The sequence below is a fragment of the Uranotaenia lowii genome, chromosome 1, assembly GCF_029784155.1.
Source record: "Uranotaenia lowii strain MFRU-FL chromosome 1, ASM2978415v1, whole genome shotgun sequence".
Classification (NCBI taxonomy): Eukaryota; Metazoa; Arthropoda; class Insecta; order Diptera; family Culicidae; genus Uranotaenia; species Uranotaenia lowii.
In genome coordinates, this window is record NC_073691.1 from 8,434 (window position 1) to 25,937 (window position 17,504).

Here is a 17,504-nt window from a genome sequence, read left to right on the forward strand (position 1 = left end):
CACTAGAGCATGTTCTTCTATAAATTGTTACTTCGGCCCAAATACACAACTGAAACGAATTGAGGAATGAAAATGGAAGGTTTTTATATTAAAAAATTCTGAAAAAAATCATCGTACTTTTAACTTACATACCAAATTAAGTACGTACTCAACATGAAAAGTGTTTTTGTGTTACATGGCTGCATAAAAGAGACTTTTGATCCGCTTCTTTTTTTGAAAAGTGAGACTTTTGAACAGATATTCATCTGGAAGCAAAACTTTTATGAGAAATTTTTAGTATCCCCTTGAAGTGTTAAAACCACTTTATTCAGTGATATTTTTTAAATATTTATAGTTTTTCGTTTAATAAATTTATTTAAAAAAAAGAAATTTACACTGTATAAAATCGATTATTTTCATATCACGATAAGTGTTTGGGAAAACTTAAAGCTGTAATGTCTCATGTCCACGAGTTTGGCATATGGCGGTTTCGCCATTTTTCAACATAATTTTGGTGCGAAAAGGATAGATATTCAAACTGCTTCGAAGGGCGAGGATGATGAAAAAGGCTGTTTGAAAACGGTTATTAAAAATCCTTTTCATCGTTTTTTTTTTTTCAAATTTCTATAACTTATTTTTTCAACTCCAAAAAATACACCATCTAAATTCTAAAGCTAATCAGGAGCTGGAAGTGCTTATAGTGCAGAAAATTAGGAATATACTCAAAAAACTGTCCTGATTCACGCTATTGGTCGGTTTTCAAAATTCTATCTCCATAAAGTCGATATGCAATAAATTCCAATATGCAAATCTTTTTCTTTCAATTAGAAATTTATGTAAACTCGAACCGGGTAGATCAGCCTACCTTCTTCAAGCAGTGGAGGACAAAATTGGAAAAGATAAGGGAGCTCCCATGTAAGTTTAAGATGAAGATCTTTTTTGCGTACGGATATTTGGCATAACTCAAAAATAGATGTGACAAATGTTTTTATGAAAGTTCGTAACTTCCCACTTTGGGAAAAATGGTGGAAAATCCATAAATTTTGACATTATTTAAGTCATTATGAAGCTTTAAAAACTGAGTACAAATTTTAGATCTTGAAAAACAAATTTAGAGATCAAGTCTCAGTAAATAATATATACCATCTTTGAATCGCAATTCGGAACTCCAGCTGCAGCTCTCATTTCAAAGTATTTGGTTCTGACCTATGATAAGGTTTGATTTAAAAAAATGCTTTCAAAAATCTAAATTTTTACAAATAACATTTATTTTTGGAAGGTGTAGCAAAGCACACCGGGTCAGCTAGTGTAATATAAATGTAATGATGAATTGGTACTAATAAAGATATATTTAAAAAAAAAAAATGAGCCTTTGCTTAAAATCAATGTTTTTGATTTTAGCAAAACTTACCAACTAAAGAAGCAAACATAAATAAAAATTTCTTTAATTGAAATACTTCTCGATGTAAGTAACATTTTTTTATGAATTATTTTATCGGCTATATCGGTGAAATGTGAAATTTTTTGAGAAAGAATATTTAAGAATCGAGGGATTATAGACGGATAGCGATAGAAGATTAGAATAAGATGGAAGATGTTAAAAGTGAGCGGAAGGGTCATTTAAACTTGAAAAACTTTTCATCATATACCTACCATCTCTATGATCAGTGCAGGCTTCCTACCGTGCAGAGGTAGATAGTGATAGAGTGGTATCTAGTGGTTTGCCCAGCAAGCGGAAACGTAGCAAATGTAGGTAGTAAAGCCAAACATCTCATGAGGAATGGAATGATCAATGAAAATATGAAAAAAAGAATGATTTAAGTGGAAATTAAGTTATGATGATTTTTTATATATTATTTTAATTTAATCAAGAAAAAAGTATAAGAGTGTACATTATTTTTCAATAATTGTCGAATTGAATACTACCTTGGATGTCATCTTAATTAAAACAATAATAGTAATAATTAGCAAAATATATAATCTTCCATTGAACTCATAAGAAAGCATTCCAACAATGATTCTATTGTTAAAAAATACTATAATCTGTGAATATGTTGACAATCAAACAAAAATAAGGTCTTTTAAATAGCTTTAGTTTCTTGTTCCAACCATTTCAATGTCGTATGATCACCAATTGCTTCTAGCAAAGGGGATAGAGTTTCCGAAACCATTTTATGATAACTGTTCAAATGATAACGTTCTCTCTCAGTCAATTGATCAACGTCAATCAGTTTTGTTTGAATTGGGCACATTGTTATGGTTTCAAAAGTTAGAGCTCCACGTCCACCAAAGTTATCGCCAATATTTGTTGCAGTTACTTTAACAATATCTTCAATGCGTATACCGAACTCTCCGTCTTTATAATAACCCGGTTCTGAAAGCAGACATTATCTATTATATTTTCAGTCGTTACATTTGTAATACCAACCATTAGACAAAAACATGTTTTCCTCCAGACCTGGATCATCTGGCATCAATCGAATACCGATCCCCATCGGACCTTCATGCACATTCAAAAAGTGGCCAATACCATGTCCTGTTCCATGCCCGTAGTCTAAGCCAGCATCCCATAAAGCTTTTCGAGCTATGGTGTCCAAGAATTGACCCTTGACTTTTCGTGGAAAGATTGCAGTTCCTAAGGCAATCTGACCTTTCAATACGTGCGTAAATGCGAATATTTCCTCCTTACTAGGTGTTCCGAAATGTAATGTTCTTGTAACATCGGTTGTCCCATCTCTGGAAGAATTTTTTTCATGAAAAATTATTTCTAAGTTATAGTTAATAAGCATTATAGTTTACAAATATTGGGCACCCGAGTCACACAAATAAAGTTCTTTATCGTTGATAGAGCGATTTGTTTCTGGCAGAGGGTGATAATGAATAACTGATCCGTTTGGTCCTGATGCGCTAATGGTAGTAAAACTAAGTCCCATATATTTATCCTGTTGACTGAAAATAAATAAAAATTAAGGTGTAAGTTTCTATTAATTTGAATTAAATTGTGGTACGTTGAAAATTATCGCTTAAAACTAAAGCGAAAGCCATTCACCAGAACCGGAACAGAGTCTTACGTGATTAATGAGTGAGCTTTTTATGTTTCTCGATTTTTTTTTCGATTTTTAATCATTTGTTTTGTTTTTGGAGACATTCGGATCTTTTTCAAGACGTTTATATTGAAAGTAAATTTCCTTTTCATGTGCATATTTCGTGGCACAAATTTGCTCTAAACAAACTCCTAACCTTAAAATGTGTAGTAAAGCTTAGTTCTTTTAGAAATGGGACAGTTACGGATGCGTGTATCTCTAAAACCACTCGTTTGATCGAAATACTTTCTATGAAGGAAATTAAGGTAATCTTATAATAGTTCATAAAACAAAACTCGAAAAAATTTTTTATCGTTTTTGTAAGAAAACTTTCTTCTTTTTTCTTGCTACCTACCATCCGCCGGCGCACACTTTTTTAGCCATGACATTGATCAGTTTTTCAAATTTATACTTCGTCCAATCTGTATTTTAGGTGGCTGCATCCTTTTCCTTCAATTTTTGCTACTTTTCGGTCCAATATTTCTCTTTTAAAAGAAACTGAGAGCAATATAGTGGATACAGCTGTTTCGAAATAAACAAAAGTTGATTATTTTTAAGCCATTTAAAGCGTTTTCAATGGAGTTTCTGCTGGCAAAATCTGACAATAACGAAGTAAAACCAACATGAAATTGAACTTAAAGTATAATCGGTTAGTATAGATCGTAGGTTGCGAAGGGCACAAACAATAGTACTCTTTTTAGGCTTTTAAAAGCAAAGTATTCGTTTTGAAAATTTGTTGTTTTTTCCACAGGAGCAGTATCTTGGCAAATCATCATATTTTATACAAAACAACCAGCAAATACATACTTTAATAAGATAGGGACCTTGTCTCGAGCAGACATGGTATAAGATTCAAACGCTGGAATATGTTTGAAATAAGGTTTTTCATAATCTTTGTCATTCATCAGAAATCATCTGTCTCATACTCTCGGTACCGACTATATAGCCCACGAACTCTGGAACTAGCAAAAAATGTTGTTAGAGTTAGATGTTAGGTTTGAATGACTCGTAACTAGGCAACAGTTTCAGCCTATCAGGGAATTGTTTTTTGGACATTTCAGCGATCTAGACTTAGTTTTGCGTTTATTAAAAATTAAAAATTCAAAATTCTGGTTTGAGACTTGACTTCCCTGATGACCCTTAACCGTAGTTGCCGATCATGTACTATGCTTGATTTGAACTCTGTGGACATTTTTGACAGTGTTTGCATACATTTCCACCACTCACACACAGTACTGCTTTGAATAATCAACGGTTTTGTCAGCAATCAATTTGAAACGACGGATTTTTAAGGAAATTGTGCAAAACTATTTTTTTATTTTTCTCTTACATCGTAAATATTTAAATTTTAAATTTTGAAAAAAAAATTGGTCTGATACAGGAAGCAAAATGATGCCAAATTTCAAATGTCCGATTACTAGTAAATGAGCTATTAGCAAAACAAAGTGTCCCATTTCTAAAAGAACTAAGTTGTATCTGACTTCAGCACGATAAATGTTTGCGTTTTGATCAAGAGCTGTCTGTTAATGTTATACTTATTCCAATAAAAAAAAGCATTAATTGTTTTAATAAAACATCTGACATTAGTTGAAAGTAGAGAAAAAACAAGAAAGAATAAAGATGTGTCTTATTGAAGCTTTAACAAAACTCTTAGCACCTCTTAGCATTCATTCAAATTGACATCAAATTTCCTTTACAGAACGTTTCGTAAAGATGTTATTAGACAATTTTAGAACTAGCCTTATACAGCTAATCGTAAGAAAAAAGAATTAAATTAATAAAGCCGACTGTAATCCTACTTCTAAATTTGGGTGAATTGTATGATATAAAGTTCCAAAAAAAAAAAAAAAAAATTCAAAAAATATAAAATTGAAAAAAAGATTCTTCTTGTATTTTTATTGATAATAAATATCTATGTTGAAAGAAACATAGTTGATTCAGTCAACATAGACCGATGTATGGCTAAAGTGTTCGTACAATTGCTGTTGATTTTTAAAAACGACAGTTTGTACACAGTTAGTTAATTTGACCTTTTGTTTTGTTCAGCCAATATCAACTTGCTGTACACAACATTTTATTAACAGCAAGGTATTCAGAAAAAAAGCGATACAACACTCTATGTATCTAGAAAAGTTTGAGAAAAATGGTAGGTAAGTGAGTAGCTTTGACATCTTCTTACCTTCTAAGTTTTTCTAAATGATCCGCTCCAGTTATCTCATTGATTGGTTGGCCTTCTTTGATACATTTCTCTAACCAAGCAAAGTATTGACATAAGGCTAAACCATCTCGAATATGGCATTGTTTCATGCCATTTGACTCCACCTCATTTTTGACAGCTTTCATTAAGCTTATTGGCGTAATTTCGTGTAATCGTTTGCCTTCCGGAATAAGAGCAGTCAAGGCATAGCTAGACCCTAAACTTATCCATACACGATCAACCGCTGATTCAGCTAACGATTTGAGGTTATTATGAATTTCATTATAAGGATAAATTTTAGGTTGAACTTGATTTGATTTGAAATGATTATCAATCAATGGACATAGCTTTTTCTCATCGATGAAGAAATATAGATCATCAGTAGTTATAATCAAATATGAGAAAAACACTGGGTTGTAGTCTATATCAGAACCTCGTAGATTGAGGAACCAAGCAATTTCGTCCAATGCACTGACAACAAGTATAGATGCACGCTTTTCTTCCATTTTTCCTCTTATCAATTCCAGTTTCTTGACTATCGGCGATCCGGTGAATTCTGTTCCAAGTGGAATTATCGAGTTTTCAGGAGCAGCTGGTTGATCTTTCCATACCAAATCTATCAAATTGGGAACAATTGGCAGAAGCTCGCAACCGGAAGATTTCAGAGTACAATGAAGAGGATTCCAAGCTCGTGTGGAAATGAGGTTTGCATCGACTCCTACTTTAGAACCAGGCTGAAGTACTTTAGCCAGCCATGCATCAATGCCCAGAGTACCCGGTTGTCCATCTTTCATAAGGGTCCAATTCTTATCAAGTTGTTTACTTGCCTGTTGGTAGTAACGACCATCAGTCCACAGAAGAGCTTCCTTTTCTGTTACAACAGCTGTTCCTGCACTTCCATCGAATCCAGATATGAAGGCTCGGCGTTCATCACGTTTTGCAAGATATTCACTTTGGTGAGAGTCATCCGAAGGGATAATATAAGCATTTATTTGTCCAAGTGAATTCGGTAAGTTTCGCATAAGACATCTTAATGCAGCCAAAACATCACCTGTTGGCTTCATTGCTTTTCTAAAAAAAAAAAACGTTTGACTTCAATTGAATATTGTATTTATGTTTATGATAATTTATTATACACAGCACCGTTTTAAGAGAAGACGTGTAGCTTGAATGACGATTCAAAAGTGACTTTTGACGTTGAAAATGAAGCGTAATCGTATGATGATGAATTGCTTCAAATCATTTTTATTATCTTATCTCATTTTGTGAGGTGATTGGATTGGTCCTTAAAACAGAGACAACTTAATCCTGTAAACTTACTTCAGTAAATGTTGCAGCTTGACTTTTTTTTTTAATGAACTTCGAAATTATTTCAAAATAGACGGTGTAAAAAATGCCTTAACGAAACAAACTCGCAGGGCCAAAATGTAATGGATAAGACAAAATTGTAATAATACGTTTTGACAATACACTCTTTTTGGATTTCCTTAATAAGATTTGAATTTGCGTTTCGAACAAAGCACTCGAAACAATATATTTTTTAATTGAAACAAAAATTAAGCTATACAATTCTTCAGAGGCACATCGATGTAAGGAAAACAGTAAGTAACTGGCCAGTGATGCCATATGTATTATTTGACGATTTGTGATGTGCATTCCTGCTTTTTGCTATAACGAAAAAATGGTTTATGAAATAGTATGTAATATGCTTAAATTTAGGATCTTTGTATCATCCAAAACTTTGACTCGAAAATTCAGAAAAAATGTGCGTTACATACGGAAACTACAGACTATAGGCCGCCATATTTACATTACACAAATGCGTGTGCAAATTCGATGGTTCTACGACGACTGTTTGATTCTAGACTAGCCCACTCACGATTGGCAACGATTGCTGATGAAAACAGAAATAAACAAAAAAAAACTCCTCCACCTCGGCTGGGGCTAAGTAAATGGCTTGAAATTAGTACAGGCAACACCATACACTACAAAGCAAATTTTATTTGGCTGAAAACCATTAAAATTTTGCTTGATTTTGTCCCGCTGGCTTTGCAGCAAATTTTCCAGCAATTTCGATTGCTGAAAAATCAAGCAAACTAAATTACTGGAAATCCAGCAATCTCAATTGCTGGAAATCAGCATTTTTTTTTTCAAAAAATAACTTTGTTTGTTGTTTTTCTTGAACGACATTTATTTATTACTTTATAACAAAATTAGATAATATCTGCCAGAGGTTTTGGCAGCTTTTCGCTAAGAAGGGCCCTTCTGAAATAAAAATGAAAATTATTAGATTCTTTAACGAAATACTTTATCTCTCGAAAAAAAATATACCTTTGTCTTAAATTGCTGGAATATGAAGTCAAGCACTTTTCACGAAACGAAAAATAATGAGCAAAACCAAAAACAAATTCGAGTTTGACAGATCGATTGCTGGCTTTTCAGCAATGAAGATCAAATGCTGAAAAAATCAGCAAGATGGAGAATGTTTGCTTGTTTCCAGCTGAACGTTTCCAGCATTTTTTTTGCTGGACATCGAGGCAAACATTTACTATGTATGCCACAACCCTCTGTGCAAAAAAATTTTCGAACCGATTCGTTTATTCAAGTTTATTCATACTCGATGCAAATCATATTCACAGCGACAAAATTTCATCGCATTTGTACAAATGTGGTGTAATGGCTCGCTTAAGGTTCGATTGATTATTTTTTTGTTTCTTTTATTGGATTATACATTCGATAAATAAATATAGGTATATATATTGCAGGCCATGTAATACCAAGTTATCATCCAAAGGTGATAACACGATTACAGACAATACATCCACTAATCTGAAAACTTCTTCTGCTATCGTGGTGAAAGTCTTCGTCGTGCCTCACAGTTGGCGTTTTAGTAGATCCTAAATACACTTCTTTAGATAAATTAAGAGTGTTTAAACAATTTGTATTGATTAATCTCACATTCTCTCGATGGATTGAAATTTATATTAAGTTTCGAATCAAGAAATATCAATAATAATATTATATCAATGAATGGTATCAAATTCAACAATCCTGTCTCATTAGGTCCTCTTTTAGGCAACTGGCATCTCGGTTTTTTGGGCGATGTTTTTCTCCCTTTGTCCGGTATGTTTTCAGTTTTTCGTTTTGCTTTTGCTGTTCCCATGTTACGAATGATACGAAAAAAATCGAAGCTGTCAAACTTTACTAAACATTCTTCAGCAGTGAAGTTTTCAAAATAAAATATTGCTCTGGTGATACTGAGGAGTTTAGTTTTAAATTTATGATTAAAAAAATTGTTCATTGGTTCAGAGACAGACAGGTAATATAAATGAACATATGGTTTAAATGGTGGATGATAAATATCGAAAATAAAGCGTAAACGTGGCGTCATTTGAGATATTGACAAACATTTTTCTTTCAGATTTCTTAAAATGGCTAATCAAGGAAGACCGATGGAATATGGAGCGTCTACTAATGACAGGAAAGAAAATTTGGTTAATAACGAGTTCATGTCAGATGTCGTATTTTTAATAGGAAAAAACAAACAGAAAATATTCGCTCATAAGTTATTTCTCATAACTTCTTCTGAATATTTCTTTGCCATGTTCAATGGAAATTTTCGGGAATCAGAGGAAAATGAAATTGTATTGGACGATATTGAGCCAAAAATATTCCTCGATATTTTACGTTTCATATATTGTGGAAAAATTGACCTTACTTTCGATAATATACACGAGATTTACATTCATTCAAGGAAATACATGGTCATTGAATTACTCAATATGGCTTCAGTTTTTTTGGAAAAAAATATTGAACCTAATAATGTGCTAAAGATATTTACTCAAAATAGATTTTATGGATTTCAGTTTGTTGATGAAAAGTGTTTGAAGCATTTGCGAAATAATCCATTGTTCTATTTTAATCATGTAGACTTTTCACTTATAGACCGAGATTCCCTTGGCTTGATACTAAATTCTCAAAAAATAAATTGCACAGATGATCAATTAATGGGTGCTTTAGATATATGGGAAAAAAACCACGAAAATGAAAACGTTGACGAATTGAAATCCATAATCAGAAATGCAAAGCGTTCGTACGATTGCTATAAACTACGCCTGTTTGGTCCCTCGTCAAGTTCTGAAATGAACGATTTCGGGTTTTCTATTACTTCGGAGACGGTTGTAAATCTTTATGGCATAGGAGTTTTTATTAAATCGTCCGCAAAGGTTATTTCAGTTGAAATGAAGGTATGGGAAAACGACATTGAAATAGGTTGCGATTTATTTGAATATGAAAATGATAATTTTGTTACAGTAGATATCGCGAACCTATTTTTCGAGCAGATTGTGTTATCTCCTCACAACCATTATAAAATTTCGTTAGGCATAACGCCAGCAATTGAACCATTCACAATACAGAATCCTAAGATTCACCATGATAGAATAAAGATGTCAATCACAAATACCATATATGGACGGTGCGAAAGTGTGTATTGCGCTATTGCTCATTTGCATTGCAAAGAAAGGACAAACAAAGAATTGTGAACTGCTAGGAAAAATATCAATTGTAAGTGTATGTTTTCTTTTTTTGTTAGGATAGTTTTAATAGTGAATTAATAAAAATGATGCATGAAATGAAAAAAAAAATTATCGAGAAACTAATAAAAGCAATTCAGATTAAAAAAATTTTTAACTTAGTTTTTTGTGTAAAGTTTATCATAAAAAATCACCAGCCAAATAATTTAATAGGAAACAAACAAACTTCTTCGATTCAGATCCGCAAATTACGCAAAGCACAACTAAATGAGAAAAAGGTCTTGTTATTTGTTTCAATTGATTAGAACTACAGAAATTTGAGGTACACCTCATCAGGCCGTTATTTTAAAAATAATATCCATTTTTTTTTAAATGAAGGTAATAAGATTATCAATTATTATTTTATTTTCATTTCTGATTTGATTTTTTTTTCGGAGTAAGGAAAAAGAAAACAGACATCCAAGTGATGTCATGCGAAGTCTGCGGAGTAAGAGGCAGTGTTGCCAAATTAAAATATTATATATTTTCGATGTTGTTAAGTTCACTCACATTGTAAACTACATTATCGATCGCCATGTGCCGAAACGCTCTGCAGTCTCAAATCTACGAGCACCTTGGGTCACGAAAGAGTTGCGACAAATGAAAACGCTGAAGAATAAAGCCCTCCGTTATTACACCAGGCACAAGACTCTTCAGGCCAAAAATCAGTATCGCAAACTTAACTCAGCCTATAAAATACTAAGCACGCGTTGCTATCAGAGCTACCTAATCCGGATCCAGCGTGGTTTTAAAACAAAACCTAAATCATTCTGGCAGTACATCAAGGATCAACGGAAGGAATCCGGCTTACCATCACACATGTTCCTGGATGATACGTCGGCGACTTCGGACCGTGAAATCTGTGATCTCTTTGCACAGAAATTCCGTAGTATTTTCGACTCTGGCTCAATATCCTCGGAGCAGTTAAATAGTGCAACGAGCAACGTCCCTCATTTGAGCACTTCATTTGATAATTTTGCAGTCGACGAAGATACCATCTTGAAGGCTTCCGTGAAGCTGAAACACAGCTATTCTGCAGGACCGGACGGTATACCAGCCACTTTTTTGAAGCGCTGCATATCACATATGCTAACACCTATAAAACGAATCTTCCAAGCATCGCTCAACACGTCTACGTTCCCCTCTATATGGAAAGAAGCCTACATGTTTCCGGTCTACAAGAAAGGCGACAGGAGGAATGTCAACAACTACCGCGGTATTTCTGCCTTATGCGCTATTGCCAAGTTATTTGAGCTGGTTGTTTTAGACCCTATCTTCTCGTACTGCAAACCATATTTTTCTAATGATCAACATGGCTTTATGCCTAAGCGCTCTACGACCACAAACCTGCTGGCGTTTACGTCTAAGGTGCAAGACAGTTTTGCTTCAGGATTCCAAACAGACGTCATCTACACCGACCTGTCAGCCGCTTTCGACAAAGTGAACCATGAAATTGCTATCGCCAAACTCGATCGTATTGGTTTTTGTGGGTCTCTACTGGAATGGTTTCGCAGCTACCTGGTAGGTCGGAAACTTACTGTCCGAACGGGAGAATCCTTCTCCAACCAGTTTTTCGCCACCTCTGGAGTGCCTCAAGGGAGCCATTTAGGACCAATACTGTTCTTGATTTATTTCAACGACGTGCTGTTACTCCTCGATGGACCAAAATTAGCTTACGCAGACGACCTGAAGTTGTTTCATCCCATCTCCGGCCCTGACGATGCCAAGTTCCTGCAGGACCAGTTCAACCTCTTCGCCTCCTGGTGCGATGTCAATTGTCTGCCTTTGAATCGTAGTAAATGCGCAGCAATTTCTTTTTCCCGTAAGCGGCTTCCATCAAATGCAGCGTATTTTCTCGGCGGCGAGGCTATTGCTCGAGTTGAGCACGTGAAAGATCTTGGTGTCATTCTTGACAGACGGATGGATTTCAAGATTCACACCAATTACATCGTCGATAAAGCTTCTAGAAGCCTAGGTCTATTGTTTCGCATGGCGAAAGACTTCAAAGATATTTACTGCTTGAAGAGTCTTTATTGCAGTTTGGTTCGTTCGATCCTCGAATACGCCTCTGCTATCTGGTGCCCTTATTACCAAAACGGCTCTGAGCGTATTGAGGCTATCCAACGGCGCTTTATGAGATTCGCCCTTCGTCACCTGAGCTGGCAAGACCCGTTCCGACTTCCCAGCTACGAGAGCCGCTGTCGTTTAATCGACATCGACACGCTGCAAGCCCGCAGGACCGCCGCACGAGCCTCTGTCGTGGCTGATTTGCTTACATCCAGAACTGATTGTCCCGCACTGTTGGAAGGTCTTCAACTCAACATACGACCACGTGGTTTGAGAAATCGTGATTTCCAGCTCTACGTCCCTCTTCGTTTGAATAATTATGGGGCTAACACAGCACTTATAGGTGTAATCAAGACATTCAACCGCTACTCCGAACATTTTGATTTTGACGTTTCAAGGGATGCATTCCGAAGAAAAATCCTTAAAGCTTTAAGTTTTGTGTAAACCATTGTATTTGTAGTGTCTTTAATTTTAATTTTATCATTAGGATCAATATGTGATCTGTTGATGTACAATAAATAAATAAATGAATAAATGATGTCAGAAATTATTCGTTACTGAACTGTTGCTATCATTAAAAAACGTTATTGATCAATTTTTTTCAAAAGAAAAGAAAAAATTTCCAAATACTAATATTTCAGTAGTTTGCTAGCATTTCCTTCCGTAATAAAAAAAGCAATATCTGTACCTTGGCTGTCTGTAATATAAATCGCATTCTAAATTGAAATAAAAAATTCCCCTTACTGACTAGTGGTTCTTTGAAAATTTTGACATCAGTCTTTATAAAAACGGCTGTGTATCAGAAGAGTTTTGGTAATCGATATTTTTAATTTTCCGTATACATATTAGTTATAGGTACGTACTACATACTGCGCTATTATACGACCAAATAAGACATATAAGGTACACCGGGGTAAGTGGGGATGGTGGCTATTAAAACAATACTGTAAATTATTTGTTCAAACATTTAATGCAGGGTGTTAAACTAACTTGTAATCTATCCAATAACTGTAAAAGAGATACGGTTCCGACAATAGCGGATGTTTACGGTGACTTTTTGTTAATTTTCTAATTTTAACTACGATGTGGAGTTCATGTGCATCTTTTTCAATTGCAAATTTCTCTTAAACTAGCTGGCTCTTGACGAAAAACTCTACATTGAAACAATCCTTACATTCGAAACAACATGTTAGGAAAAGAAACGACTTTTAAAAATTAGGAAAAAAGAGTTTATTTTCAAAAATCCAAAATGTTGTCTCCAAACCCTACCTGGGGTAAGTGGGGACGGCTTTATATATACTTGATGTTTACACATTTTTTCAATTTTTTCTCCTACATTCAATACATTTAAGGTTTATTTAGCATTCGGATCATGAAAAGTTGGGAAAGTACTTGTGTTTTCTGGAATAGGTATATATTTTCGATTAAATCGGATCTCGTGTGTTGCAACATAAATTACACATAATGATCACTACCATGAACTTTTTTCAAAATTTGGGATGGTTCAAGCAATAAAGTAACGTATTCAACCAAGAAAACACAAATTTGTTGAAAATTTCCTGAGAAATCAAACTGAAAATCTACCGTCCCCACTTACCCCATAATGCGGGGTAAGTGAAGAAACCAGTAGTCCATAACATTTTACGTGATAACTTTTTTCGCTTTTCGTCTATCAAGCTCATCTCTTCAGCATTTGTAAACAACATGTTCTGCATCACATTGAATGCGATTTTATCAAATTTGATCCACTGCTGATTTTTTAATGATTTTTCAAAGTTGAACTATACGAAAAACCGTCCCCACTTACCCCGGTGTACCTTAATAATTTTTGTGTTAATAAGGTAAACTTATTAAAGTTATCCGGTATCAGTTTTGATAATTCAACAAATGTTGTTGCACTACATTATAGGTGAATACTAACAGATAGTTTAGTTTTAACAAGTAAGCATTCAAAAGTGCGCTTAATATTGTTAGTATAAAATGGATTCGCATACAATAACTCAATGAGCATTTCTACTATTCGTCTGTATTTTTACCTTACCTGAGATTCAAACAATTAAAGGACTTTCTACTCATTTTTACAGACTCTTTTTGGTATGTGAAAATTTTGATGCCAGTTTTCTTGAACGTGCTCGTGAAATTTGAGTGTACTGGATGACACATCAGTAAATTTCGTCTTCATCAATGGTTAACTTAATTTTGAATTTTATTGAAAAAAAATCTCGAGGTTCAACTATGGCACATTCACAACTGATGATTTTCTATGATTTACCTGCAAAATAGAATGATGCTATTAATAATTTGCTCTATATACGCAATGAATTGACCTACCGCTGAGAAAGGGCTTCGTATTCTGATGTTTAGATAACATGAGTTTCAGCTCTAACTATTCACAAGTGTTGATTTTATGTTATTTTTTAATGCTTTATGTTCTCAGAAGATAAAAAAAAACCTGTTGCTATGACCAGTAAATAATAATTGATAAATGAAAATTCTTACAATTAATTATTTTACAAAAATATTTCATAATGAATTTCTTGTTCCTTCGACGGGATTGGCCCTTTTGGAGTTTCATTGCACTTTTCTTCTCCTTCATCTTCTACTTGAGCTGCATCACAGGCAGCTCGGGTTAAGGGCCAGTGAAATTACACTTTTAACAATTCAACGCTAATTAAAATTTTCATGTTTACCATTTTTCAACAATTAAAAAGTTAAAGGCAACCTGGATCATTTTCACAGGAGTATGTACCCAATGTAGTACAAAGAAGGTGATAAACAAACACGCACACTATTACAGAACTCGTTATTCAAAAAGTAAAAAGGTAAACAAAGCCTACGTCACTTGCCAGGATGTTTATGTATCCTAGGCGAGAATCGTAAATAGCAGTTGGCAATGATTTTTTTTTCTCTATAGTTTTCGCTGTTGGTTGGTTGTTTGAAAATGCAACTGACGTCACGAATAGTCATGGTTACAATGTTTACAAAAAAAAGTTTTACTAACACTTTGCACGGGATTTCCATCGCCACCTGAGATGTGTATACAGGTTGGTATGTACCTGTATATTGATTTTTACAGAGACTCTTTTTGGTATGTGAAAATTTTTTATGCCAGTTTCCTTAAACATGCTCGTGAAATTTGAGTGTACTGGATGACATATCAGTAAATTTCGACTTCACCAATGGTTGACTCAATTTTGACTTTTATTGAAAAAAAATCTGAGTTCAGACGGGCTCAGACGGTCGTTAGATTATGCGGCGCTAATTTACCGTTGACCCTATTATCATGTTTTGAAGTATCTTAGGCTCACACATTCTTGTATTCGAGTATTTATGTTCCAGAAATTGACTTATACAGATATTAGAACATTTTGTTCTGCCAGAATATAATAATGTTGCATTTATTTAGAATTTCAATTCGCCATTGAAATCCAGCATACCTGATCTGTGGTTTATAGCGAAGACAAAAACCAACTTGGCATCCTTTAGGGAAGTTACCAATTTCCTTTCAAATGTGATTTATTCTCAATACGATCAACTTTTTCTGTGATAAAATCACTGTACCCCAACTTTTATTACTGTTAACTAATCTTTTTTTTTCTATAAAGAATTGTTAATATTTTCATAAACCGTTACTATCCCTTTCTGAACAATTTTGTGCTACGGTCAGTGGCCTACGCACGAATGCCGTTTCAGCGCTCGCAATTTGCTACTCGAGATGACTTGCAACGTAGGCCTACGTGGCTAAATATATTGATAGAAAATTTATCTCAAAGTATGGCGCAAATTTAACCATCACCACAGAAATCACAAAATTGTCATTTATGATATTTTTTGAGTGCTTAAATGTGGGTCTCTAGAGGGTTAATGGTAATTGCGAAAATTCAGGGTCGAAGAATCGCTCAACACGGCACCACAGCGAGCACAAGTGAATTTCTCTTTTCTGCCTTTATGCCAACCGTGCGCAAGGTTTCATTCTTAGACGCTAGCGGTTGTCTCGGTTATAAATTGGCTTATTTTTTAATCCAGAGCGCCAGCCAAACGTGGGGAAATTTATTCCTATTCCATTTAAAATAACATACATACATCATCTTTGTTTGAGTTCAGCGAAATTCATTAAACTTCACTTAAATACAACTTTTTTTTTTGTTTCGATTATAGTCGTTTTAACATCTTTATGTCATTCGCGACTTATATCAACGATGAAGTTGGCGGACAAGTCATTGAAAAACTTATCCGGTACAACTGTGATCGATGTTTACTCTTGGGCTCGAACTCACGGACATCTGCTCAGAAAGCAACTGACTTGCCAACTGAGCTATATCACAAGCCCAGTAAATACAACTTAATTTTTTCACTTCCTCTGAAAAACCGTATTTAACCAAATAATTGATCATTCCCAACTTGAATTTTCACATCAAATTCACCTTTCTCAGGCGACACGGTTTTTCGTCGTCGTCACATGTGGCAACGAGCCGAGGCACCACGCTTGGTGATCAAGCGAACGTCAAGTTCACTCCACGACCACGATTGTAGACGACACAAGTGGCCACCGAAGACACGCATAACTTATACGGTATAAACATATCTTGTAAATCCAGAACCGAGGAATCGGTTAACGAGCTACAACAGCCAACACACGTCTAGCTCTGCTTGACGTTCACCCGCTCACAAAAAATGACAAAGCTTTCCCTTTCGATCCTATGCGAACATTTGTGGTTGTTTAGTTACGTTATGTACGGGGTTGAACAAATCACGACACTGTTAAGTACACTACCGTGCCAGGCGTGGCAGTTTGTTAAAGAAATGGAATTTATTAAAATTTACCGGACTTAAGATGAACAATGCGATGAATGGACACTTCAAAGTAGTAAAAAAAAGAATTTTGTATGAAAATTTGTATGGGAAAACAAATTTTTTCATTCAAAAAACGCCAGAGATGTACTGAGAGTTGCAAAAAATATAACTAGGAATGGAAAATATTTCTTGCCTCTTGTAGTACAATTCATGTGAACAAAGCTTAAACCTAACTTGTTCTCCAGCAAAGATATTTAATGTTACACCATTTTTTTTCAGCATTATTATTTTTTAATTTTAGCGTCTTTGACTACTTATTTGAACGCTGTTTTACCGTTGAATGGAAAAAAGCAATCTCAATAAACTGCATTACATAGCCAGTGAATTTATTGCTTTATGTAATATTTGTAAAAATAATTCATGAAATTTTTAAAAGCTTAAGCAAGCAAAGTCTGCCCTTTTTAAGTACTTTGCAATGGATTCAGATTTTGTATTTGATATGGTTATAACTTTTTTCATGAAATGCTTAGCTGCTTGTCATTTTAGCAAAAAATTAAGCTTAAGAATAGTCAAAGCCAAAAATCAAAGGCTTACTTCATTTCATGGTTATTAAAATTTTCTGGATGATTAATTGTGCAAAAATGTCTTGTTCCATACATATTTCCATACAAAAATGAAACGCGTTGCGCTTACTCAGAAAGCAACAAAATGATATCAAATTTTACACTGATGCTTGGTGACCCAAAAAGCATCGAAAAAACGTATGGGAGCAAAAGTCATTTTTTGCAAGTGTAGATTATTGAGAGATGC

General features: G+C 34.5%; 2 protein-coding genes across 4 annotated transcripts; one reads left to right on the forward strand and one right to left on the reverse strand.

The window, feature by feature from the left end:
* Positions 1-1,937: 1,937 nt before the first annotated feature.
* On the reverse strand, positions 1,938-13,991 carry LOC129759619 (xaa-Pro aminopeptidase ApepP-like). Of its 3 annotated transcripts, none has more exons than XM_055757111.1 (5): positions 13,942-13,991; positions 5,242-6,330; positions 2,779-2,928; positions 2,408-2,715; positions 1,938-2,353 (listed from the first exon to the last, which is right to left on the reverse strand). In XM_055757111.1, exons 1-5 carry the CDS (start codon positions 13,974-13,976, stop codon positions 2,061-2,063), a joined length of 1,875 nt encoding a protein of 624 aa, XP_055613086.1. In that variant the 5' UTR covers positions 13,977-13,991; the 3' UTR covers positions 1,938-2,060. The 3 variants fall into 3 exon arrangements, with proteins under 3 accessions (XP_055613086.1, XP_055613093.1, XP_055613098.1); XM_055757118.1 differs by lacking the exon at positions 13,942-13,991 and adding an exon at positions 6,580-6,867; XM_055757123.1 differs by lacking the exon at positions 13,942-13,991 and adding an exon at positions 6,403-6,540.
* Positions 8,439-9,910, forward strand: LOC129759632 (BTB/POZ domain-containing protein 2-like). The gene is made up of 2 exons (XM_055757137.1): positions 8,439-8,578; positions 8,681-9,910. The coding sequence occupies exon 2, from the start codon at positions 8,691-8,693 to the stop codon at positions 9,801-9,803; it is 1,113 nt and encodes a 370-aa protein (XP_055613112.1). The 5' UTR covers positions 8,439-8,578; positions 8,681-8,690; the 3' UTR covers positions 9,804-9,910.
* Positions 13,992-17,504: the final 3,513 nt, after the last annotated feature.